This window comes from Gopherus evgoodei, chromosome 4 (assembly GCF_007399415.2).
Source record: "Gopherus evgoodei ecotype Sinaloan lineage chromosome 4, rGopEvg1_v1.p, whole genome shotgun sequence".
Taxonomy (NCBI): Eukaryota; Metazoa; Chordata; order Testudines; family Testudinidae; genus Gopherus; species Gopherus evgoodei.
In genome coordinates, this window is record NC_044325.1 from 23,863,642 (window position 1) to 23,890,452 (window position 26,811).

At 39.5% G+C, this 26,811-nt stretch overlaps 1 protein-coding gene across 5 annotated transcripts in view; it reads right to left on the reverse strand.

Moving 5' to 3' along the window:
• Positions 1–471: 471 nt before the first annotated feature.
• TECPR2 (tectonin beta-propeller repeat containing 2) overlaps positions 472–26,811 on the reverse strand; it is a 72,456-nt gene continuing 46,116 nt past the window's right edge. For 2 of the 5 annotated variants that reach the window (XM_030558709.1, XM_030558707.1), the window contains exons 17-20: positions 24,391–24,539; positions 4,064–4,205; positions 3,024–3,173; positions 472–2,734 (exon numbers count right to left, since the gene is read on the reverse strand). In XM_030558709.1, the coding sequence (XP_030414569.1) occupies positions 2,577–2,734; positions 3,024–3,173; positions 4,064–4,205; positions 24,391–24,539 (599 nt within the window). In that variant the 3' untranslated portion in view covers positions 472–2,576. Of the gene's footprint in view, positions 2,735–3,023; positions 3,174–4,063; positions 4,206–14,453; positions 14,602–24,390; positions 24,555–26,811 lie in introns of those variants that run through there. The other 3 variants (XM_030558708.1, XR_003999910.1, XM_030558711.1) reach the window with 3 other exon arrangements.

Genomic DNA, 26,811 nt, shown 5'->3' on the forward strand with positions numbered 1-26,811 from the left:
GCACATAATAGTCTAGTCTCCTGTAGGCTGTAATACTTGGCCACATTTTGGCTTTTGGATTTAGTGTGCGGGCACTGGGTGATGTCCTGTGATATACAGGAGGTCAGACTAGATGATCTAGTGGTCCCTTCTAGCCTTAAACTCCAGGACTCTGACTCAGGACTAAAACCTACAGAGCCCTATGTTGAAGTTGGGGGTGACCTGTTTGCAATAAGGTAATAATGTTTCTTACACTGGGGATGGCTTATGTTGTACAGTACTCAAAGCACTTTGATGTATGCGTATGATGCTTTGAAAATCAAAATTGTGTTCTTTAATGTACCCAGTCCCCATCATAGTGTCTGGCGCTTCTGGCCATTGGTGGGTGGTATTTCATATGTATGTTTCTCCAGCATCAAGAGGAGCTCCCAGGATGAACAGACTCCCTCTTCTATTTGTCAATCATAATAATTGAGGCTCTGAACACAGTAGTTTGAAAAAAGTCTAGTTTATTGCACTCTCTCTCAAAGCACAACAAAAATAAAAGAAAATCAAAAGTATTGAAATAAAGGAAAGTAAGGAGGTTAAAAGGGTTTCAAATTATTACCTGGGTTTAGGTTTAATCAAATTAAACAAAGTCCCACCAATTTAGAAGGGCTTTCAACACCAACTAATATTAATGAACAAAGCAAAGTACAGTATTATGCAGTGTACAAACAGCTAGCAAGCTCGCGCCATTACCAAGATGACTTTTTAAAAGTGTAATAAAAAAAAGCGTCAGTATTAAATAACACCGTTCTATCTGAGCATCTGGTCCTTGACAGGGAGTGGGGAAGATGTCTTGTCCCTCCTCTGAACTGGCTGACTTGGGAGCTGCCACAAGATACTTTTAAACTGCATTTCCACTTGCCAAGGGGTTCTCAAAAAAACCCTGCCATGCTTGTATAAAACAAACTGGGTAACTTCAGAAGCTGAATCCATTAGAGTGCGGTGCCAGGAAGACTAAAAAAAGAAACTCTGTGGCAGTCTCTATATACAGATGAGAAAGAAATCAAAACAGATCAGCTGTCAAAAGGAAACAAACCTGACCTCTCCCCAATCACCACAGATTTAAAAATCAGACAGAAACAAGTCAATAATACACATGCTATATTTAAAAAAAAAAAGAGTGATCCAAGTTAGTTCTCTCTCTACAGTCAGATTTACATTTAAACTTTTCACTGTGTCTATTCCAAACCAAGCACAGAACGTTCAAGAGCTATTTTGAAAGAGCAGAGGTTAAAAGGAAACGTCTTTCTATGCATTGACTCCTCGGTTCTCCATACTGAATTCTCTCTCCACTTTTTCCTCATCTCCTCCTCAAGCTGGCTCATTTGCAGCATTGGTTAACAGCTGTTTAAACATTCTGATGATGTATGAGTATAGAATGAACACAAAAAATATTCTTCCGCTTACATCAGTGAACTCAAGTTCTTTTCATCTACAATTCTAGTCTTTAAAAATGAGGTATCCTTTAGAGAACATTTAGAACATAAAGAAAAATAAACAGCACTGATTAATTTATTCAGCATGTTGCCCAGTTCATTAAACACCTCTGCTGCAACATTTGTTAAGACACTTCAAACTTTAGCTAATGTAGCTAAAAATCACAATATTGTTAAGCACCTCCCCACAGTATCACAAACTTTTTATGGGTGATAGAATTATTTATATATATATAAATAATTAATTCTATCAATTGCCATATTTTTTAAATTGCCTGAATTCAGTACTTTAAAAAAACGAGTCTAGTCCATAAAGCGCTGGCTACAGGGACAAATACAGTGCATCAGGTACCAAGAATGCTGCCTCACACAATCCCCTGCCAATATACCAGAAACTTTGCTGCTATTCCAGCCCTGGGCCTCATGGAGCAGTCAGTCAGCTTCTTGATGGTATGTGGGGTGGACAAATATCCACCTGAGATTACGGTAATTTCAAACTTCTCATCTGTGAATGAAACCAGTTATCGAACCCAAATGTCCAGAGATGGGAGGTCAATGAAGCACTGGAGATTTTGAAATGAAAATGGTCCAAACAATATTCATTTTGACACCCGTGCTGTAGAATGTTTTTAGTCCCTATTGGGATCATCTTAAATTGGTAGACACGACAGACAGATGGCATTTCTCTAACTAGAGTTTCAAGTACAGGAAGAAATTGAGAAATATTTAATGTTTCTGCTATTGAGAAATATTTAATGCAACAGAAAGCCTTCTCAAAAGAAGAAGTACATATATATTAGTGTGCATGCTGTTGTAAAATATTCACTTTCATTGCTAATAAGGTTAACAGAGTTATATTTCCAAATGAGCTGCTAGGGTAATACAATTGAACAATTTCAGTATGCCACACTTACTGTCTCCCAAGAAATACTGGAAAAAACATACGAATGCACAGTTTGGGGGTTATTTGACAGATCAGTTGTTTAGTTAAAAAAGTGCTAGTATTGCATTTTAAATACAAGTGGCTTTAAACCCCAACATTTTCTATGCATGTTACTGGAAATACAGGCATTGCTCTCTCGTTATTCCACTGCCTCACATGCTTGAGTGCCTTCATATCACTTCCCATTCATCTTCAAAATCATCGGGATGAAGCAAAACAGAAGTGTCATTACTTTTTTGCAAGCTATGAGAGTGGCTGAATGTTTTCGTCAGACGTTGAAGAAGGTATCCTGAAGAACCAATCGCCCACAGTTCATCTAGAGGTGTCACTGCCAAGCAAAAGTTATCCAGATTTTAATCAAAGCAGTATGTTCCAGTTGCAAACACTCAAAAAGTAGCTAATATTTCACTAAATTTTTCTAACTAGACCCAAGAAAAAAAATTTGGGGAGGGGAGAGATTATAAAAGCTAAATTAATGAAAGAGTCATGGTCAAATAACAAAAGAGCAGCATTTAACAATAGTATTTCTCTTTACTAATAATCAATTTGAGAACACACGCTAGCTATCATAAGATCAGTCAGTGAAGGTTTCAGCTCATCATGCAAAACTGACTTGCCTGTTAAACAAGACACGCTCCCTGGAATCTTCTTCCAGTAGTCTCCTGCTGGGTTTTTGTCAGTAATGCCATACCGACGTGCTACATCTCCATTTGGACAGCATGCCCAAACAGTTCTTGTACTTATAGCCAGCTGACATGCCTGCAACCCTAAATGGAAACACATGAAGGAAATAACAAAATGCTTTCTTTTTAAACTGTATGTAACAGTTTCATATAAAGGTACCAAGCCTGTCAAGTTTTCCACATTTCTTTCTTGACTGTCCCTTTGACTTTAAGACGGTTGCTCAGGCATGAGGGCAGAATTTGGACTTAAGATGGACAGGATAACTTCCTCAATATTATGAAAGTGGGAATAATCTTACATTTATTTAACACCTTTTAGCCAAACTGAGCTCAAATAGATTGTGCAGACTAACTTGTGCTCAGCAGTCATTTCTGGCGTGGAATGTGGGAACTTTTTAAAAGCACACAGCAACACTACTCAGCCATTTAGAACACGGGGTCAGGAAGACTACTGTATCCAACTTCAACCAAACTTTTTGGCAGGCAGATGGAATTTGTCCAGGACAAGGGGATTAATACATGCAGATTTGAAAAATGAGATTAAGTTTTTAATAATCACATGGAGGCAGGACCCTGGTTTTTATCACATTCAAAGACAGAACTTCCAGGCGCATAGCAGGCCCAGATACCTTGCTGAGCACTGCTTTAGTACCAACTCAGAGGGAAGAGTGCACCACCAGCATCACTGATTGCGACAACTTGGAAATGGTGCGGTGCAGCCTGTTCTACAATGGAAACACTTCCAGAATCTGAAATTTCTCATCAAGGGGCACTTACAATGTTTAGTGAAAGTGAGACCATATTTAAGAGAGACATAGTCAAGATAAGGATTATCTGGTAACCAAATAAGTCTCGTTAATTACAACAATCTAGCACGCTTGGCATTGGAACAGCTCACTAACAAAAACAGAATTAAAGTGTTTCAGGGATTGAATGTGTGAGGAAGCACATAGGAATATCATCATTATTTTTACCTGGTACATGTTCCCAGTCAGTTCCTACTGGCATTTCTTCTGTAATTCCTATTCGTACATGGACATTCCATTTGCTATCAATTGCCCATAGGATCTGATCATTTGGACTTGAATGAACACTGACCAAGTTTATTCCCACTGGCTAGAAACAAAAACAGTACTTAAAGTCTCAGCCAGTACAACATTTAAAACAGATCAATTCACTCTCTTACAGATATCTGCTATGGAAGTAATAAAATGTCAGACTACAGACAAAAACAAAACAAAACAACCCCAAACCCTGACAGTTTTGCAAATACAGACCACATTGCATAGTTACCATGTAAAATGTAATGTTTCCTCTAAGTTAACATGTTAAGGTTGCAAAAAAGGAAATAATCTGGGCCAGCATAAATTGATGCTACTTTGTTTTCAAAATCTAATTGTTATATTTTAATTTGCAACATCCAAGCTCAGTAACTGCAAACCTAAATTTTATTGTTCCAATGTTCATATAAGCAAATCAGTCAGCGTTGCAACTGGGATACGGCAAGATTAAAAATGATTTGTAAATTCAGTAGAAACCTTCCTATGCAGAGCAACAAATGCACCAATTCATTATTTTCTTACTGCCTTCTCAAATTCTCCTAGCATATTTACATCTTGACCTGGACATTTTTAAAGAGTCCAACTGTCTCAGATTTGGGACCATTTGGTGACTTGCCTCCACTGTTCCCACCCTCACTATTAGTAAGGGGGTCTGGCTCTGCAGGTTATGTCTACATGGCGAGCGAGAGGTGTGATTTGACACATACTCATGCTAGCTAAATAGCAGAAGAGGTGCAGGATGAGCCATGCCAAGTACAGACTCACCAGCTTCAGGCAGGTATGTACTTGGCTACCCTGCTACTGCAGCTACATGGCTATTTATACTTGAGATAGCACAACCATGTATACACAAGCAGAAGAATCACACCCCTAGCTTGTAGTCTAGACACAGCTGCAGATACATCTTCTTAGGTCTGGATCACCCACATTTTCACTAGAATATCTGAAATCCTAGTTTCCTGGGAGCCCAAGTGAAACATTTATCTCACTCTTCCCAGGGCATCAGTCTTTATTCAGTGAAGACTCCCACTGAACTCTGGGGAGCTTTGAATGAGCAGGGGGGGGGAAACTTATCTGCCCTTCAAAACCAAATGTTTCTGACCAGAATGTTTGTTGTGTATCATATAAGGAGGTGTTTTGTAGCAAGGTAAGAGTCAGGAAGCTTAACAAATGCAAATATAATCTGAAAAAACTGCATATCAGAGCAAAAACAATGCTTCCCTCTAAATGAACTTTAGAAGGGCTCCATTGAATGACAGGCAGATACAGCTTTAAAAAGGTCAACATCTTACAAGGAAATGAGGTATTTACAATCATGTATTTATAATCATTTGTAAGCACCAAGAGTCTAACAGGGTAATAAGTAATAGTCAACAAGGATTTGTCAAGAACAAATAATGCGACACCAATCTTATTTCCTTCTTTGATAGGTTTACTGGCCCAGCGGATGGGGGAAAAAAGATGTAGATGTGATATAACTTGATTTTAGTAAGCCTTTTGATCCAGTCTCGTGACAGTCTCATCAGAATATGAGGCATATGTGGTCTACATTATATTACTATGAAGTGGGTGCACAACTAGTTGAAAGACCATCGTAACAGAGTATATCTATCAAGGGTTTGTTGTCAAACTGGGAGGATGTATCACTTGGGATTCTGCAGGAGTTTGTCCTGGATCCAATACTAGTCAATATTTTTATTAATTACTTGGATAAAGGAATGGAGAGTGTGCTTATAAAATTTGTAAATGATACGAAGCTAGGAGGAGTTGTAAGCACTTTGGAGGACAGGATTAGAATTCAAAATAACCTTAACAAGTAGGACAATTGGTCTGAAATCAACATGATGAAATTCAGTAAGGACAAGCATAAAGTACTACATGTAGGAAGGGAAAAAAAACCAAACCAAATGCACAACCACCAAGTGGGGAATAACTGGCTAGGCAGCAGTACTACTGAAAATAATCTGGAGGTTGTAGTGGGTCATAAATTGAATATGAGTAAACATGATGTAGTTGTAAAAAAGGCTAATATTCTGGAGTATATTAACAGGAGTACAATATGTAAGACACAGGAGACAATTATCCCTCTCTACTCAGCACTGGCGAGGCCTCAACTAGGATACTGTGTCCAGTTCTAAGCACCACAGTTTCAGAAAGATGTTGCCAAATCGGAGAGAGTCCAGAAGAGAGCAACAAAAATGATAAAAGGTTTAGAAAACTTGACCTAAAAGTAAAGATTTAAAAAAACTGGGCATGTTTAGTTTTAGAAAATATGACAAGGGGAGGGAGAACACCTGATAGCCCTTAATGTATTTGAAGATGATTGTTATAAAGATCAATTGTTCTCAATGTCTACTGAAGGTAGTACAAGTAGTATTGGGCTTTATCCGAAGCAAGGGTGATTTAGAAAGGTAAGATATTAGAGGGAAAAAAAAGAACTATAAAAGGAGTTAAGCTCTGCAATAGGCTTCCACAGGAGGTTGTAGAATCCCCATCACTGGAAGTTTTTAAGAACAGCTTAAACTAAGTCCATCCCTGACAGGTGCAAGCATTCTTGGCCCTGCCTCAACACAGGGAGTTGGATTACAATGACCTTCCAAGGGTCCAGCCCAGTGATTCTGTGTTGTCACATATGTGCTGGATTGCATTGTCAATGTGAGATACACAGTTGCAATCATCTCTGCAGGTACCTAATTTAGGAGCACACACATACATGCACAAATCCACACATAACCCTGTGCCAAACTGAGCTCGTGCACATGCGGACTTGCCTGCTTTGCATTTAACTTTAAAATTCTGGCCCAATGTCTGTCTGGCCCTCTTTCTGACACTCCCCCCCGCACTTCTTTCCTTTTCAGGCTGCCTTCATAGCATTCTCTAAACCAGCTCTGCTTTTTATCCCTATAAAGACCATCTCAAGATGCCTACTATAGTATCTGCTTTTTGTGACACGCTTTTCATGTAGGCTAACTGGCCAGCGAAGATCAGGCCTACACAAAAGCATATTCCTTCTCTACTAGCTGGGAACTTGGTCTTTGCAATCTTTATCTCCTAGGAGATATACCAGGAGAGGCGGAAGGCAGGTCTCATGCAACATTTCATCTACCAAAGAAAGTCTATGGCATTTCAGGAACTTAAATCAAGCTTTTTTCACTGTAAGTGACTCATCAGCGTGGACATACCATCAACTTTACCATGACATTTTTCACACCTACATGCTATATGCTCTTAAATGCCCTTTAATCTATGCAGGGAAGAACAGTAAACACACCCTCTTATCCAGTCACCTGGTATTTTTAATATATATTTCTAGAACGTTTTGTATACTTTATACTTATGCTAAACTGTGAACCATGTTCCCAGGGTACCTTGCTGTAACGCCAATATGCTAATAGGTGAACTCAACCTCTGGTCTGTGTATCTGCAGAATCTGTCAGAGAAGATGTACGTTGTGTTGAAGCTTGTCAGATATGATAAGTGTAATACGTATAGCTCGCAGAGTGTACTAAGGAAGAAGATGGATGATTTTGTTGACACTTGACCAACATGCCTCTGCACCAACCTATGGCAGTGCAGAATATCTCCAATTTTGCTGACTTTTGGGTAAACTATGTTCAAAACAAGATAAACTGGTAAGAAGTTGTGCATAAGTCTTGGCTAATGTTTCATCAATCATAAACAATTCCTGTATAAACATAAACAGGCTTGAACTCAGACTTTTGAAAAGAGGGTAAAGTATGGCTTCTTTTCAAGTTGTGCTGTTCTAGGTTTGACAGATAAAGCTGAATGAGCCAGGATTATTTGACATCTCATCAATAATCTAAATCAAACCTTAACAGTTAATTTTACCAATTTCATTCCTGATGGAAATCTGAGTGCTTAGGTATGCACTTGGAGTGATGAGTATCTGCCCTCATAAGAACTTATCTTTCATACCTCCTATTACAAACCTGAAACACATGCTACGCAACTGGGTTTTCCACAAAGTTAATTACACAACTGAACTCCCAAGTAACTCCTTATCATGGACTTTAAGAGAACAATTTAGAGAGTCGTAATGGAGATGTAAACTTTCTAGCACATCTTGTTAAAAACTTTCCATTGTGCTTAAGTGCAACAGTAAAAAAAAATCACAGATAAAAACATTATAAAAACCATGGCACTAACATGGCACTTGCCAACCATCACTGAGTTTGTGTTGCATCCTTTTGCCCATTCCATCTATTTAGGCGGTAAGCTCTTTGACACACCATTATGTTTGTGTAGTGTACTGCAAAATGGGACCCTGATCTCTGTTGCAAACTCTAGGTAGTATTGTAATACAAATAAATATCCCACAATCTGTGTCTCATACTTTGTGAACATGGAAGAGAAATTAGTTTCCTAACTATGAGTCTAGTCAACCCTCCATGGAGATGGGGGGGGGGAGAAACACACCTTTCCCCATTTCTTTCTCTCCCCTCCTCATCCATCTTTCCTTTTTCTTTCGACTGTTCTTCTTTTCCAATATTGTCTTCCTCTTCCCATGGCTAGTATCAATCTTTTTCTGCCTCCATTCCTTTCCAATATTTTACTGATATATTTACAATTTTTTTAGCCAACAGCCCGAGCCCTGCCGTCTGAGGCCGACGGCCCGAGCCAGGCCCATTTCTCCTGATTACCCAAATTTTTGATTATCCGATCCGGCTCTGGTCCCAATTAGATCAGGTAATCGGGGTTCTACTGTATATGTTTTTATTTTTTCCACAAAATATAAAAACTAAAAGATTCTCTTTAAAAATGTGAATTTGCATTTTTCCATGGCAGATAAATTTTGCGGACCCCTGATAAAGGTAACTAGATACTGGTACAAGATTAGATGGTGTTCTTTTCCCATTACTACTAAGAAAAGTATCAGTGGAGGTATATAAATTGGCTTATGTTTCAAAGGGCAAAAATCTTGCAATTTTAAACTGAAACTATCAGAGACAATTCTCCCTAATGTTTACTTAACTTCTACTTGCGTTATTGGGATTTATACACACTTACCGATTGTAGAAGATGCCATATTTGTAACTTGTACAATGGTTTGGTATTTTAAAAAGTAGCATACAAGCCTCCCAACCTTCCTGATCAACAGCTGACATGCCAAAAACGTATTTATAGGCTTTTATGTGGTGCTCATGACTATAGTCTCCAAGTTCCTCAAAAACACTAATTTAGCCTTATCACTCCTGTCAGGTAGGGGAGTATTGTCATTTTACAGCTAGGGGCAACTGAATCAAAGAGAAATTAATCTATTTCCCAAGATTGCAAAGGAAGTCTGTCTGAACCAGGGTCAAAACCCAGATTCTCCCAGCTCCCAATCTTGTGCTTAATCACACCATTGCTGTGTCTTCACCTATTGGGACAGAGATCCTCACACTCATTTCAGATACGGAGACTAAAACAGACGTGTGGTTTTCAACATTTAATCCAATGTTCCTATAAACAATGAATATTTGGTTTTCTGTCTCTGCCTACAAAATCATTTTTTGAAAGCAAGATGCTAGCAGAACAGAAACTAAGTGCTTGGGAAAAATCAGAGCTGATTAAGCAGTTTATAAATACAAATAAATGAAAAAGGAAACACGACAACTTCCAAACATCAGTTGTGAAACAACATCAAGAAATGACAAGACATAAAATAGATACAACAGAAATGTTTTTCACTAGCTCAGTAGTGCTTTCTAACGTGTAAACGATGATCCTATAGAAACAAGTGGCTTTGGGGGCATATTTCTGAAGTACACCTTGTGAGTAAGGTGAACGTGCTGAAAGACAAGAATTGCTTCCTGGAAGAACAGTATGTATATCTCCTTTTCATAATGCACTGTTTTACCTTTAGACAATACGTTTGGCTAAGTTTGGTTATTTGGTCAAACATTTTTCAAAATAAACCACAAGTGTAGCAATACGTGTAGCTAATCTGACAACAGTATGAATCTTCCTTCCATCTTCTGCTCCTAACTCATAAATGTACCAGATTTCTAGAGTTTTTTGGCACCTAAGCTTTAAGAACTCCATATTACGTTAAACATCTTGAAAAGAGGATGGGCCAATCCTCTTGACCTCTCCTATACCCATTTCAAACTTTAAGCTCCAAAATATATTTCTCTCACAAATATTTTAAGGTACAACATACGAGACCAAAAAAAAAAAAATAGCATGTACTCAAGCTGGTCATGCCTAAGTCTACAATTTTGGCATGGACATTACAAATTGTGAATTTGTGGAGGTGGGGGAGACTTGGAGAGAAAACCCATTCCATACTCATGCTGCAGCCGCAGCTCCCATCCTGAGAGGCTGATCCCAGCTTTCCACATCTGCCCCTCTGTAGAGTGAGACAGAAGGGCAAACTGGCCAAATCTGAGTGGCACCCACACAGGAGCGGCCACTGTAGGGTAAATGCGGGATGGGCTCTCCAACACCCACCTCCACTCCAGCCATTTCCAAGATTTCACAGGCTTTATTTGGGCCATTGAAAACCACACCACTGAGAAATGTATTTTCCTTGAGGAAATCCCTGAAGAAGCACATGGCTAATCTACAAAAAGAGCAAAGCTACATGACTCCTGCCAGGAAGGCTACTGTTTGCTCTCCAATACCTGCCCACCCACCCCTGTGCCTTTTCATTTTTCCCCCTGCACTTCTGCTGTGAAGTTGACCCCTAAAAAAAACCAAACAAACCTGTGCTCAACTAATCTATAAGTTCTCTCTAAAGAATATTCAGTACAATATACTTCTCAATAAACACATCAAACAGAACACTGCGTGGAGTAGTATAATGCTTTTATGGGCACAGCTTCTTTACTCGCAAAGGTGAGAGTTATACAAGTCATCCTAAAGGATTGCTAATAGAGTCCTTATCCCACCATATCTCATCGTGTATGTTAATGTTTTACAGAAAAGCCACTATGAATATTTTAGAGAGTTTTAAAATATTTTGCTGGTATTCTATTTGAATCTATTTGAATCCTTTCACTTCCAGGTCACCTTAATGCTTGAGTGAAATAGAAGTGCTAAACACAGGTATATGGTTGCAATAGAAATACTATTTGGATATGAAGTTGTTTTATTTAGTATTAGTACTTGACTATCAAGGACCAATTTTCCAAAAGGTAGAGGGTACTTTGGCATGCAAACCCACATGCATATTTTTGCATGCAAATACCAGATTTGCGCCTACAATTACAGTAATTGGACTTGAAAATAAAGGAATTGCAATACAAACTAGTTCATATGAGGACCTCAGTCCTCAGCATTTAAACTTCTGAACCTCAATAAGATCACCTCCATAGTTTTGGAAGGTATAGGATGCCTCATTGAAGGAAAGAAGGGATTTCTCAGAGAAGCAAGCACTCTAGATTCTAGTTTCAGCTCTGTTCTATGCTGTATGTGATAATGGTCATTATCAAAGCAGTTTTTAAAAAGTGTTAATCCATGTTATTTAAACATTCTTAAGAGGTTTGTGCTGAAAATGCCACAATGGAGATGGTAAACAGAACCCTGCTAATTTTACAAGCCAACACAGTAGTTTCTCACTCTCCAAACTCAACAAAGTAAATACAAGTGACCTTGAGAAGCCATTTATACAGACGGAGCAAAAACTAGATACACCTCTTCCCCAATATAACGCAACCCGATATAATATGGATTTGGATACAACGCGATAAAGCAGCGCTCTGGGAGGGCGGGGGTGCGTCCTCCGGCGGATCAAAGCAAATTAGATATAACGTAGTTTCACCTATAACACGGTAAGATTTTTTGGCTCCCAAGGACAGCGTTATATCAGGGTAGAGGTGTATTCCATTAAAATCAAAGATTAGGGTTAGGGTCTTCTTTAAACAGCCACTGATCCAGGACTGAATATAGCTCTGAATACAAGACCAGCATAATTTCCATACTTGCTTTAACTTGATTCATATTTGAGAGGACAACCAGGAGAAGTCTTGGAGAGGGGTGTTGTTTTTTTTTTGTTTGGTTGGTTGGGGGGGGCATTAATTATTTTTTTAATCTCAGCTGCTTGAAAAACAGCTCACATGTTTGAGCACAAGTCCAAGTGGAGAAGCTGAGGCACCCCTCAGATGCACACTCTTGTTTAACTTTAAGAACATGAATCGCCCCACTGGTTTCAGCAATATGAGTCACAAGCTTAAAGTGACAGTTATAAGTGTGTTTATAGTATTAGTTACATAGGGTACGTCTACACTGCAAAAAACCTCATGGAAGCAAGGCTCTGAGCCTGTCAATTGAGACCAACACAGCTACACCACCACCACCCAGACAAGAAACTCTACTGTAATGCACAGGCACAGCAGGGCAGGTATAAGATTTGTGCGCTGAACTTCCTGACTTTGGTGCAACAAGAAAAAAAACAAACTGTGTTAATATGACTAAAGGCTGAGATTTTAAAGATTAACATTGGGGAAAAAATTCCAGTGTTTAAAAAAAAAAATGTACCATGTGTTTCTTTAAAAGGTTCACCACTCAATCAAGTACTGCTGGACAGGTTTTCTTCAAACTTCCCCCCCACAAAACCACCCACCAGCCAATCCATTTCCCCTTAAGCGAACAGTAAAATTTTTGAAATTACCCTTTGAACTAAAAAGTTATACACCTTTGAAAACAGGACTTTATAGAGAACCTGCTCTCTCTCTCTCAATCACAGTTAAATGCATATAAAGATAGCTGAACAGCTATAGTAAATATTAACAATGTGTTCCACCTAAAACAGTCATAATGCCAGATCTGGCCATTGCAGAATACAGGAAGTTGGTGAGTAAAAAATAGATCTTGATTAATCTTTCCTAACAAAAACAATGAACCAGGAACATCTGCACCCAAAGACAAGAATCTGTGTCTGTTATTACTAGTCCAATCTGAAAACTACAAGCAAATGTTGCTCAATAGATACTCTTGTTCTACAGACTTTGTCCCTTTGAAGGTCTCTCACTTCAGTACTGACTAGATCCAGTCCTTCTTGGCCTTTAAAACCGGATAAGCTTAAGCCTACTCTGAAAAGAGCAGCACTGACTCTTCTCAAGCATCCAGAAACTGGTGCTTAAATTAATTCACAAAAAAATTTAATTAATGCCACGATTAATCATTTTATCTCTAAATCTCACATGAAAAGTCTCTACTCAGCAAGTATTCCATCACACACCTAACTTTAAGCCTGTTAATTTCAAGGTAAACACTTGCTTTTTGGGCAAATAGCCTAAAGAGAAGAAAGTGAAAATACCAGTTTAAGAGGAATGTTTTTAAAAGTAACAAAGAAAAACATCACCATGTACTGCAGTAATCTAGTCCCAGAGTCTCTAGGGTGTGGTCACAACATTTTTGGTACCGATAAGAGTAGCTATCAAACACATAACAGGCTGCACGTATACTTCCTGCACCATGACTGCAGCAATATCTTAAACAAAAAATACTGGAAGGCTAGAATTCCTAGCAAAAGCAGCTTAGAGTTTGTTAATATTGGCTTTCTTGACCGGTAGAAGGAGGAAAATACTGCGTCTCACTGGACAATGGACTCAGTTTGAAACAAAGACTTTAAACAGATTTAAAGTGTTGTAAGAGTGTGACTGTGTATGTGCGTGCAAGTGTATATGAATGATTGCCTGCTAATTAAAATACTTCAACTACAAAGATGGTTTCTAACAGAATAAAATGCTGATGTTAAGGAAAAGCAAATACTTGAAACGAGACACTATGGAATTCTACATCAGCTGAATAAGCCACTTTAGTGGTAGCCCTCATATGCTGTATTTATCCAGTTTCATTTATCTATAACATGTGCTGACTAAAACATTCATGTGGAGCATTGCCAAGTCATTGTTTGCCTTTTCCCTCCCTCCCTCCCGATTGAAAAAGACAGTCCTCTAGGAAAATCCTCTCCTCCATCACTGCCTTGAATAGAACCCACGTGGCTAAAGAGGGCTGGCACCGATTCCTCCAGAGGCTATCTGGACTAGTCTGTATGTTAGTCAGACACGAGTTACAAGAGTGTACTACCTCCCTGGCAGTATTCACAGCAGCACCGGAAAACATCTCTGGGATAGTCAGGCAAAATCTATTCATATTGCAAATGAAAACAAATATTAGACTTGAGATGAACGCTTCTGTGCTCCACGGTAAATACCTTGAAGACTAAGACAGATTCTAAACAAACGTAATTCAAAATTAAAGATCACCTCCAACACAGAAATTGTTCAAAATGACATTACTGTAAGTTTCACTTCAGAAGAGCTCTTTCCAAAATTCCAATTAAAGTTCATCGTACCCAGTAAAGGCATGACCCAAGGTTAGAGTCTGATATTGTGGAGTTCTCAGCACTTCCTGCTATGTGCTGAGCATTCTCAAGACCACTGAAATTAATGGCATGAGGTCACTCAGAGGTCAGAGGTCACTCTGTTTCATGGGATGGGGGCCTGCATGAGAGAAGAAGGGATAATTGGGCACAGACCAACATATTTACATGCTATATGTTTAACCTTAGCCAGAGTATGGTTTTGTTTCTTTTTGTCCTCTTACATAAAAAAAGAGGAAAATACCTGAGGATTAGTACCAGTGAGTCAATCATGTTTCTATTTCATCTGCGAAGAGACTAAGCAAGAACCAATACTAAAGAACCAGGAAGGTACATAAAAGAAATGGAATCAGACAATGTTATTTTGTTCTGCAAAAACTTTACAAAAACTGAACAGCCTTACCAGGTCACACCAATGGTTCATCTAGCCCAGTATCTTGTCTTCCAACAGTGGCCAGTGACAGATACTTCAGAGGGAATGAACAGACCTGAGCAACTATTGAGTGATCCATCCCCTCTTGTCCAGTTCACGTTTCTGGCAGTCAGATGCTTAGGGACACCCAGAGCATGGAGTTTTGTCCCATCTTGGTAATTGCCACTGATGGACCTATCCTTCTTTAACTTATCTAATTCTTTTTTGAACTCTGTTATACTTTTGGTCTTCACAGCATCCCCTAGCAATGAGTTCCACCGGTTGACTGTGTGTTGTATGAAGAAGCACATCCTTATATTTATTTTAAGCCCACTGCCTATTAATTTCATTGGGTAACCTCTAGATCTTAGGTTACATGAAGGAGTAAACAGTCACTTTCTCCACACCATTTATGATTTTAGAGACCTCTATCACATTCTACTTTAGTCGTCTCTTTTCTAAGATGAGCAGTCTCAGCCCTGGTCTACACTACGAGTTTAGGTTGAATTTAGCAGCGTTACATCTATTTAACCCTGCACCTGCCCACGCTGCACGTTAACCCAAAAACTGCAGCCCCTCCTTTTAAATGGCCAATCCATTTTAAATGGCCAACCCAAAGGCTGCTTGGTATGGGAAACGAGGGCACTGCTGTTTGAAACCATTCCCACATGTTATGAAGGTTAAAGAAACCAAAAGACTGTGTCTTACCATGGCTGCCTGCAAGTCAAATTCTGTTGCCCAGCCCTGCATGTGTGATCTCTCACACCAAACCGGCATACTCTCAGTAAGAGGCAAAATGTGACCTTGTACCGAAAGCACATGTGCTATGTAATGTTAACAGCAAGGTTTACCATGAAAAAGTCTACCCATTGTTCTCTAAAATGTCTTTTTAACTACCAATCTCCCCCCTTTTTTTTTTTAAACTCCACCAGCTGCAAATGTTTCAACGCTCACACTATCTTCTCCTTCCTAGAGGCTAGTGAAGATTAGAAGGCAAAAAAAAAATGCACTCACGATGAAATGTTCTCTGAGCTCATGCAGTCCTCCCACACTGAAAGAGCACAGCAGAATGCATGGAGGCAGACAATGTCAGAGTCCAGGAAAGCACAATATGAACGTGAGGACAGGTGGCGGGCTGAAGATAAGTGGTGGGCTGAAGATGATAGGTGGTATCAGCTTGCAGACAGAAGGCAAGAGGCAACGGTGAGGCTACTGGAGGAACAAACTGATATGCTCTGGCGTATGGCTGAGGTTCAGGAAAGGCAGCATGAGCACATACTGCCGCTACAGCCCCTGTGTAACCAACTGCCCTCCTCCCAAGAATGCGGTGAGGGAGCCTCCAGACACCCAACCATTTCACCCCAGAGGACTGTCCAAGCAACAGAAAGCTGGCATTCAATAAGTTTTAAAGTGCAGTGTGGCCTTGTCCTTCCCTCCTCCCCCACCCCACCTCGTGCTTCCTTCCTCACCCACCCCTCCCAGGCTACCTTGGCAGTTATCCCTCTATTTGTGTGATGAATTAATAAAGAATGCATGAATGTGAAGCAACAATGACTATTGCCTCTGCAGGCAGTGACTGAAGGGGGGAGGTGAGGGTGGTTAGCTTACAGGGAAGTAGAGTGAACCAAGGAGGGATGGGGGTGGGGTCATCAAGGAGAAACAAACAGTACTTTCGCACCATAGTGTGGCCAGTCATGAAACTGGTTTTCAAAGTTTCTCTGATATACACCACGCCCTCCTGTACTCTGCTAAGCACCCTCGTGTCTGGCTGCGCACAATCAGCGGCCAGGCAATTTGCCTCAACCTCCCATCCTGCCATAAATGTCTCCCCCTTACTCTCAGAGATATTGTGAAGCGCACAGCAAGCGGTAATAACAATGGGAATAATGGTTTCGCTGAGGTCTATCCGAGTCAGTAAACTGCACCGGGGGCTTTTAAACGTCCGAATGCACATTCTACCACCATTCTGCACTTGCTCAATCTATAGTTGAACAGCTCCTGACTACTGTCCAGGCTGCCTGTGTATGGTTTCATGAGCCATGGCATTAAGGGGTAGGCTGGGTCCCCAAGGATAACTATGGGGATGTTGAAATGCTTAACGGTTATTTTCTGGCTTGGGAAGAAAGTCCCTTGCTGCAGCTTTTGAAACAGAGCAGAGTTCCTGAAGATGCAAGTGTCACGTACCTTTCCCGGCCATCCCATGTTGATGTTGGTGAAATGTCCCTTGTGATCCACCAGTGTTTGCAGCACTATTGAAAAAGTACCCCTTGCAGTTTATGAACTTGCTGCCTTGGTATTCCGGTGCCAAGATTGTGATATGGGTTCTGTCTATCGTCCCACCCCAGTTAGGGAATCCCATTGAAGCAAAGCCATTCACTATGATCTGCACATTTCCCAGAGTCACTACCCTTGATGGCAGCAGCCCTTTGATTGCGTTGGCTACTTGGATCACAGCAGCCCCCACAGTAGATTTGCCCACTCCAAATTGATGCCCAACTGACTGGTAGCTGTCTAGCGTTGCAAGCTTCCACAGGGCTATCACCACTCGCTTCTCAACTGTGAGGGCTGCTCTCATCTTGGTATTCTTGCGCTTCAGGGCAGGGGAAAGCAAGTCAAAGTTCCATGAAAGTGCCCTTACGCATGCAAAAGTTTCACATGCCACTGGAATTGTCCCAGACATGCAACATTATGCGGTCTCACCCGTCTGTGCTTGTTTCCCGGGCCCAGAATTGGTGTTCCATGGCATGAACCTGCCCCATTAACACCATGATCTCCAAAGTGCCGGGGACTGTACTTTGAGAGCAGTCTGTGTCCATGTCCTCATCACTGCACTGCTGTCGCCTCCTTGCTTTTGCAGGTTCTGGTTCTGCATATACTGCAGGATAATGTGCGTGGTGTTTACAGTGCTCATAATTGCCGCGGTGATCTGAGCAGGCTCCATGCTTGCCGTGCTATGGTGTCTGCACTGAAAAGAGGCGCGAAACGATTGTCTGCCCTTGCTCTGACAGATGGAGGGGCGACTGATGACATGGCTTACAGGGTTGGCTTACAGGGAATTAAAAATCAATAAAGGGGGTGGGTTTGCATCAAGGAGAAACACACAACTGTCACACACAATGGCTCCCTCAAGGATTGAACTCAAAAGCCTGGGTTTAGCTGGCCAATGTTCAAACCACTGAACTAACCCTCCCCCTACTATTCACAGAGGGAGGAAGAGGGGAGCAAATGAATACAAAACAAATCTGGTCTCTTTATTGTTTTGATCCACTCCATCTCTCTTTTACATCTTAGGCTGGTAGCAGATGGTGCAGTATGACTGCTAGCCATCTTCATCTCCTGGTTGCTTGTCAGAAGATGGTGCAGTACGACTGCAGGCAGGATTGAATCTCCATAAGACGAAACTTAAAGAGAATGATCTGGAGTCACTCCCATTTACATCCAGGTGCCCCTGACCGACCTCACCGAGGTCAGCTAAAAGAGGACCCAGGAGACGACGATGACTACCAGTTGTAATGCACCGTCTGCTGCCAAAAGGCAATGAGCTGCTGCTGTGTAGCAATGCAGTACCACGTCTGCCAGCACCCAGGAGACATATGGTGATGGTGAGCTGAGCGGGCTCCATGCTTGCCGTGGTATGGCATCTGCACGGGTAACCCAGGAAAAAAGGCTCAAAACTATTGTCTGCCGTTGCTTTCACAGAGGAAGGGAAGAAGGGGGGCCTTGACAACATGTACCCAGAACCATCTGCAACAAAGTTTTTGACCCATCAGGCATTGGGATCTCAACCCAGAATTCCAATCGGCAGCGGAGACTGTGGGAACTGTGGGATAGCTACCCACAGTGCAACGCTTTGGAAGTTGACGCTAGCCTCAGTACTGTGGATGCACTCCGCCGAGTTAATGGCCTTAATGGTCTTAAGTGGGGACACACACAATCGACTGTATAAAATCGATTTCTAAAAAACTGGACTTCTATAAATGCGACCTAATTTCATCGTGTAGACATACCCTCAATCTTTCTAACTTCTCCTCATATGGAAGCTGTTCCATATCCCAATCATTTTTGTTGCCCTTCTCTGTACTTTTGTCCAAGTCTTTTTTTGAGATGGGGTGACCAAAATTTCACACAGTATTCAAGATGGGGGCATACCATGGATTTATATAGTGACGTTATATGTTCTATTATCTATTTCCTCATGGTTCCTAAAATTATTAGCTTTTTTGACTGCTGCTGCACATAGTTCTCTCAAAACATCTGCCCTATCCGCTATAACTCCAAGAGCCCTTTCATGAATGATAACAGCTAATTTAGACTCAATCATTTTGTATGCATAGTTGGGATGTTTTCCCATGTGTATTACTGTATATTGATCACCACAGAATTTAATCTGCCATTTTCCTGCCAAATCACAAAGTTTTGTGAGACCCCTCGTAGCTCTGCAGTCAGCTTTGGGCTCAACTATCTTGAGCAATTTTGCATCGTCTGCAAACTTTGCCACTTAACTGTTTCCCTCTCACTGTTTACAGTCATGTTTCTTCAAAAGCAGTTTTAAGGATTGGTTACGATACACAATGAAATGTGAATGGGTCATAGATTTTTAACATTTGTGCCAGAAAATTATCTTAGCATTCTAACTGTGCTAAAATGGGTAAGTTTTCTGCTGGTGATAAAGTCAAGTTGAAAGACCAGACAAAAGTACGTAGATTTATTGTTTGTTCTCCTGTGTGCTTAGGAGCCCTAATCATGGACCAGGACCCCAATGTGATAGGTATAGTATGCAAACAGAACAAAGAGCATGTCCCTTCCCTGAGGAGCTTATGATTGTCAGAAGTAGACTGGTTAGAGGAAATGTAGAAAAAAGTCTTCAGTATTCACCAACTCAGACTACAAGAGAGCATCTACAGGCAATTACATGAACTTCAGCAGTACTCATCTGCTAATTAAAGAAAGCGGATAGCAATTACACAAAATAGTCAAATAGTAGCCATCTAATTAGGTAAATCCTTTCCCTTCAATGATAGCCAGAGAGTAAATGAAAATCTTAGTTTAAAAATGGTAACTTCATACCACCTTCTTCTCTCCACAATGTCTTTGTTATAAAGCAGAGTAGAGATTAATAGGTGAATTGCTTTTCTCTTTTGTAATTCTGTACCTACTTTATTATTTCTTTACACTGGGTGTCTTGGAAGTACTACATTTATATTTATATTTCATAAACATTCTATAACACTGTATATCTGGACACATGATATAGTGTAGCATTATCTTTGTATTGCATATAAGCAATAAAATCAAAGGCCTTCTGTATATGCTATAATCAAATCATACCACGAAGAGAGATTTTTGACCAGTCTAGTCAACGGCCTTATATAGCAGCTCCCTTAGGATAAAGGCATCAATGACAGCTTTAAACATGTTTTGTAACTTTTAGAAGTGTAGAAACTACAAAATGGAACAGGCAGAAGTCTAGAAAACCACTGGTCAAGATTTTACAGCACTTAATCTAGTCTTCTTGCTGACCACAATTCTAAGGTGTTGGATAAGACAGGAAAGCATGAAACAAGATGAAATAGCATACCTTCTTTTACATGAAGTGGCACAACAATCATTGTACAGACTGTGGGGAAGAGGATGGAGAGAAGAAGAAAACAGGAATGCCTACATATCCACTTTAGATTAGCTAATCAGATTCACCTTTCTTAAAAACAGAGGTGCGGTTTAATTGTTAGCTGATTTTATTTTGATTAAAGTCTTATCAAAACTGTATTGTTTCTGAATACAGCCCATGAAACTGCTTGAATACTGATATACAAGGAAAGCTATGATAGTACAGCTTCTGAATACTGACATTATTAAAGCAGAGCCAGTAGTTTATGGGTACTTCATGAATCCTAAGCTCTGGGATACAGAAGACTATTTTTTACATTCATGAGAGACTGAATTTTAAAACTAATTACATACATTCTATATTTTGAGAGAGCTTCTGTACCTCAAGCAACTGAAATGCAGTTTTGCCCTTTGATTTTCGTCTTTAAACAGAAAATATGATTGAACTATTCGTAAATATTTCTGACAATACTCTTGCTGCTATGAATATATAGTGATGCAGTATAAACTCTGTGTCAAGTCAATTAAGGGACACATATCAACTAAGGAGCAGCTAATAATAAAACTAGGTATTATTCCCTATTAATCAGTCATTGATTTGTTACATTTGCTGGTCAAATGCTACGTTAAAATATATAAACTTTCAAATGTTCTTATTTTGCATTCAGTCTTTCACATGTGCATGAATAATTGCTCTTTTAATACTCTTGTAATGACTTGATCTAATACCCTGGAATTGCCTCAGGACTGTTATGTAAACAATGAGTTTTCATTTTCCCTGCAAGAAAGAGTTTGAATGTTTTGCCTTTTGATATTGACTTATTAAATCTGCAATGCTGAAATTTGGCAAGAGGACATGAAAGAACTACATTGCTCTGGGTATAAGAGTTATCAACTGGAAACACCACATCTTATGGGAAGGCGCTGTCACCCAGATGCTTTGGGAACTGTAGCAAATAACTTGTTGTTCAGCCTTATCCAGTTGGTAAAAGCTAACATTGTCAGAGGTTACTTTAATTTGATATTTTTGCTGTTGGAAAGCGCAAAGTAGAAAACAGGTTGGTGTTGCTTTTCAATTTTTGTTTTTATTGTTAAGCAATTTTACCTATGGGAAAAGCTCATAATTGGGTTTGGGTTTTCCCTCCCTCCCCCCTTTTTCAACATAGTCCATAGGCAGAAACTATGCCTTTCACTGATTAGGTCAGAATGAACCATATGCAGCAGCCCTAGAAGGGTGAGTGATGTAATCTACCTCCTATTGCTAAAGTCACTGTTCAAAGGACAGTTGGTGGTAACTTATTGGTCTGCCCCTCTCCTTTGCAAAACACCCTCTTCTTCAGAATTGGCCACCTGTCTGGCTCATGTCCATTAATCCCAAGCAGTCAAGGAGTCTGAGCACTGCTGTGTTAAATGATGAGGTGCAACTGAGAGCCTCATTTCTCTGTTGCCTCCTCCCCTTTTCTGCTAATCCCCTGAGGGAGGTGGAACTGGCAGCTGGCTATCATGAGATAAGCAAAGCTAAAAGGGAACGATGTAAACACAAACTATTGCAATTATAAATGCTGGGATTTAACTTCATTCCATATTATGAATTTTTTAGAACACTGCATTTTAAAATATTCAAGAAAAAGTCTGTAATGTTGTTAATGTGACTGGAAGATTGTGGTTTTCTCACAGCAAGAGCTTCGCATTAGCCACTTTTTGCTCTACTAGCAAATTAAAAAGAAAACTCCAGACACCACCTCCCCAAATTTTATAGTTCAGGCTTCCTTTTTGTCCTCTTTGCCCAAGCAAGTGTTATTCAAAACAAATAATTATACAGCAGCACTGTACTTACCTATATCTGGTAAGCATTGGTATCTGGTAAGTATTCAAACCTTGGTTCTATTACATGCCTATAAAGCTGCTTTGTTAATAAAATCTGTCATTTTTAGTAATGATGGGAAACAAGACACTTTATGAGCTTTGCAGAAGTTAAGAAAAATTCTTTAAAATGGAGTTACACAAACTGGGGGGGGGGTACTGGGCAGGAAGAGTACCATTTTCAGGATATGTTACCTGTAGCATTCCGAGATCTAGGACTTATAAAGTTTAAACCTGGCAATTGCAGCCCAGCAAGCCTAACTTCAGCGCTGGGCAAACTGATAGAAACTATAGTAAAGATCGGAATTATCAGACACACAGATGAATACCATTTGTTGGTGGAAGAGTCAATGTAGCTTTTGTAACCAACCTAACAGAATTCTTTGACAGAGTCAACAAGCGCACGGATAAAGGTGACCCAGTTAATACAGTGTACTTGGATTTTCAGAAAGACTCGACACGGTTTGTCACCAAAAGGCTTAAGGAAACTAAGTAATCATGGGATAAGAGGGAAAGTCCTTTCATGGGCTAATAATTGGTTAAAAGATAGGAAACAAAGGGTAGGGATAAATGATCAGTTTTCACAATGGCGAGAGGTGAATAGTAGGGTCACCCAAGGATCTCTACTGTGACCTGTGCAGCTCAACACAGTCATTAACTGTTCACTCCCTTTGCCAGATCATTAAGTGTCAAAGTTTGCAGATGATACAAAGTTATTCAAGATCATTCCAAAGCTGACTGTGCAGTGTTACAGGGGAATCTCACAAAATTGGGTGACTAGGCAGCAAAATGGAAGATGAAATTTAATAATTGGAGATATACCAATCTCCTAGAACTGGAAGGGACCTTGAAAGGTCATTGAGTCCAGCCCCCTGCCTTCACTAGCAGGACCAAGTACTGATTTTTGCCCCAGATCCGTAAGTGGACTCCTCAGGGATTGAACTCACAACCCTGGGTTTAGCAGGCCAATGCTCAAACCACTTAACTATCATCCCCCCACCCCTAATTCAGTGTTGAGAAGTTCAAAGTAATGGACATTGGAAAAAATAATTCCAACTTTATATCTAAAGTGATGGGGTCTAAATTAGCTGTTACCACACAATTAAGAGATCTTGGCATCATGGATAGTTCTCTCAAAACTTCAGCTCAATGCAGTAGACAAAAAGGCTAACAGACTGTTAAGAACTAATAAGAAAGGGATAGAAAAGTAAGACCAAATATCATAATGCCACTATATAAATCCATGGTCTAGTCACACTTTGAAGATTTTGTCCAGTTCCAGTCTCCCCATCTCAGATACAGTGGAACTGGAAAAGGTTCAGAGAAGGACAACTAAGATAATCAGGGGTATGGAATGGTTTCCATAGGAGGAGAGACTAAAAAGATTAGAGCTGTTCAGTTTAGAGGGGAAAAAAAAAAAAGAGACTACTAAAAGAGGATAGGATAGTGATCTATAAAATTATGAACAGTGTGGGAAAAAAACAAGTATTTTCCCTTTCCACAATACAAAAAACAGGCGTCATCCGATGAAATTAACAAGCAGCAGGTTTAACATAAACAAGAGGAAGTACTTTTTCATACAACGCACAATTAACTTTTGGAACTCATTGCCATGGGATGCGTGATGGCCAAAAGTATAACTGGGTTTAAAAAAAGAAAAAAAACCTAGCTAAGTTCATGGAGGATAGGTCCATTGATGGATATTATCCAAGATGGCCAGGGATGCAACCTCTGACTGCCAGAAGCTGGGAGGGGAAGACAGGGTTGGATCATCCCAACTGCCCTGTTCTGTACACTTCCCCTGAAGCTCTAGTTCTGTACACTTCCCCTGTCTCTAGTCAGAGACAGGATGCTGGGCTAGATGGATCATTAGTCTGACCCAATATGGCAATTTTTATGTTCTTAATTTCAGACTTTTGGGGGTTCTCCAATGCTTTTCCTTCTGAAAAGATGATAGGTGAAGTTCCTTGATTTTCAAGACTGATAGCTAAATTACCACATTTAAAAAGTTATGATTCACTGTTTTACCTGTACAGGTGGCTCAATCATTATCCACGCAGGAAGCATCAAACTTGGGTTTAGAGGCTGAGTTCCTACACGGAAGTAAACGCCGCCACTAGTATCACACGCCCAGATGTGCTGATTTCCACATGCCAAACTGGTCAATTTTATAGCTCCTAATGATGAAGAGACTGTTAATAATTTGGCATGATTTTTTTTTAAATTCAGCTAATCTCCACTGTAGAACCTGACATTTGATTTTACAGAAATCTCTAAAAAACTAACATTCAAAAAAGTTATCAATATAATCTATGCATTTTTGTACAAGGGAGAACATTTGCGTACAGTCTAACTATAAAGCAAAAGGGGAAAAAAATGAAGATCTCATTTACATTTCATGCATTTATTCTAGTGATTTTTTTCTCATCTGTCTAAAACGGCCTATTTCATGCAGTATCCTGCCATTGTTCAACAACATTTTGACAATGCATCATGTTCTATCACTGCTGCTAGAGAACAACGCAATTCAAACAATTATCATCAGGGAGTAAGAGACAGAAATCATATGAAATATAAATTTTTTCTATGCTTAGAGACACAAACTTTCACGTGACCTAAAGTGAACTCTCTTCTGTAGTTAGTCATGCTTATAGAATCTTAATGGTCTAGGTCTATAAATACATGTCAGCAATGAACATTCCAAATGTTAGCAGCAAATGCTAAGGGTGGGTTAATATTTCAAGGTTAACAAGTCTTTATTACTTGTGTTGAGTATAAAACCTATTTGAAAAAAGTGTCTCCCTATCTGTGTCACACAACTCTTATTTTATAGTGGTCACAACAAAACTATCAATGCTTTAATCCTACATAAACAAGCAACATGAAGACATATAACGCTGAAACAAGTGTATTCCAGAGTTCTTAATTTTATTCTCTCTTTCACAACCGGATTACAAATACCCATCTAATTAAGCTGTGAAATGTCTATGATTTTACAAGGATGGGAAAGAAAGCCTATAGGATACTGTAGACTGAAATGCTGTGATCTTGGTAATTCTTACTCTTTCATATTCATTTACTTTTAAAAACATCCATTACGGTTAACATTTGGATTTTTTTCTAGTGTTAGGAAGGCATGCACAATGTTAAGTAGTGGAAGACATGAACTAACAATGCTGTTAGGCTGCATACTGAATGCTTTGGTCAGATGCCAAATTAAAGAATCTGAGAATAAATCTCACTGGTTTACTAAATGTTCGCTGATCGAGATACTTGTTAATCAACATAATGTTCACTTGGGGGAAGTGAAATCTGGCAACCAACTCTTCATAAAGCACATCACAATACTTTTCACTTTGATTAGAAGATGCAACTTTATCCCTTAAACTGTACGCTTATAGCATTTATCCAAGTACAGATTCTACAATGTATTGATAAAAGTTTGTAGTAAAAAGACACAAACATTATACAGCTTTAACTTTTAGTTTGTTAGAATGGTGAATGGGATTCATTCTTATATCAAGACTATTTGGTATTTGACTGTTTCTGCTTATGGGCTCAAAGGAAAGATTTTATGGCTTATTTCTAAACTCCTTTATTTTAACACTATTACTATTATACTAAAATTAATCAGAGTTCAAAATTCTGTTGCAAGGAGCACAAATTTCTACAACAGTTAGAGGTCTGACAGACAGCTACAAAGTCACTATTAAAATAAAACCTCATTACTCCTTGCAGCACGAAGTATATCTGTCAGCAATCGTTTTATGAGAGAGAAGGTGGGTAAGGTAATATATTTTATTGGACCAGCTTCTGGTGGTGAAATAGACAAACTTTTAAGTTCTAGAGAGCTGAAGAATAAATAAAAGATATTACCTCACCCACTTTGTCTCTCTCATTCTGGGATCAATATGGCTACAACTACAAACAGCAATAGTTTTGTCAAATGATATCTCAGCTGTTTAAACGTTTTGATCCAAATAAGCATCAGCTCATTCAAACATGGAGTCATATGTCACTTACATGGCACTGCAGGTATTACTAACCTCTAAAGTAAAATATGACATGCCAAAATACAATCACTATGCAGACATTTTCAGCTTCCCCACCCCTCATTGCTTTTACCTTAGGGAAAGGGGATGCTAACCACCGTTCATCCACAAAAAAGGACAGAGGTATCTCTACACTGATTCAGATACATTGTTTATTGTTGAATTGTAAAGGTCATTCTTACTGTGTTTAGAAACCTTGAAAATGATAGTGTAAACCTTAATCAAAACAGTTTACCAGATACTATTCTATAGTACATAGTGTAAGGATTGGAGAAAGTTATAACTGACATAATACAAAATATTTCAGCATTTATTCTGGGAACATGCTCATCCAATTTCAAAGCCTGCATCTCTTTTTACAACAGTTATATTAATGTTTCAAGACAGTTTACTACTT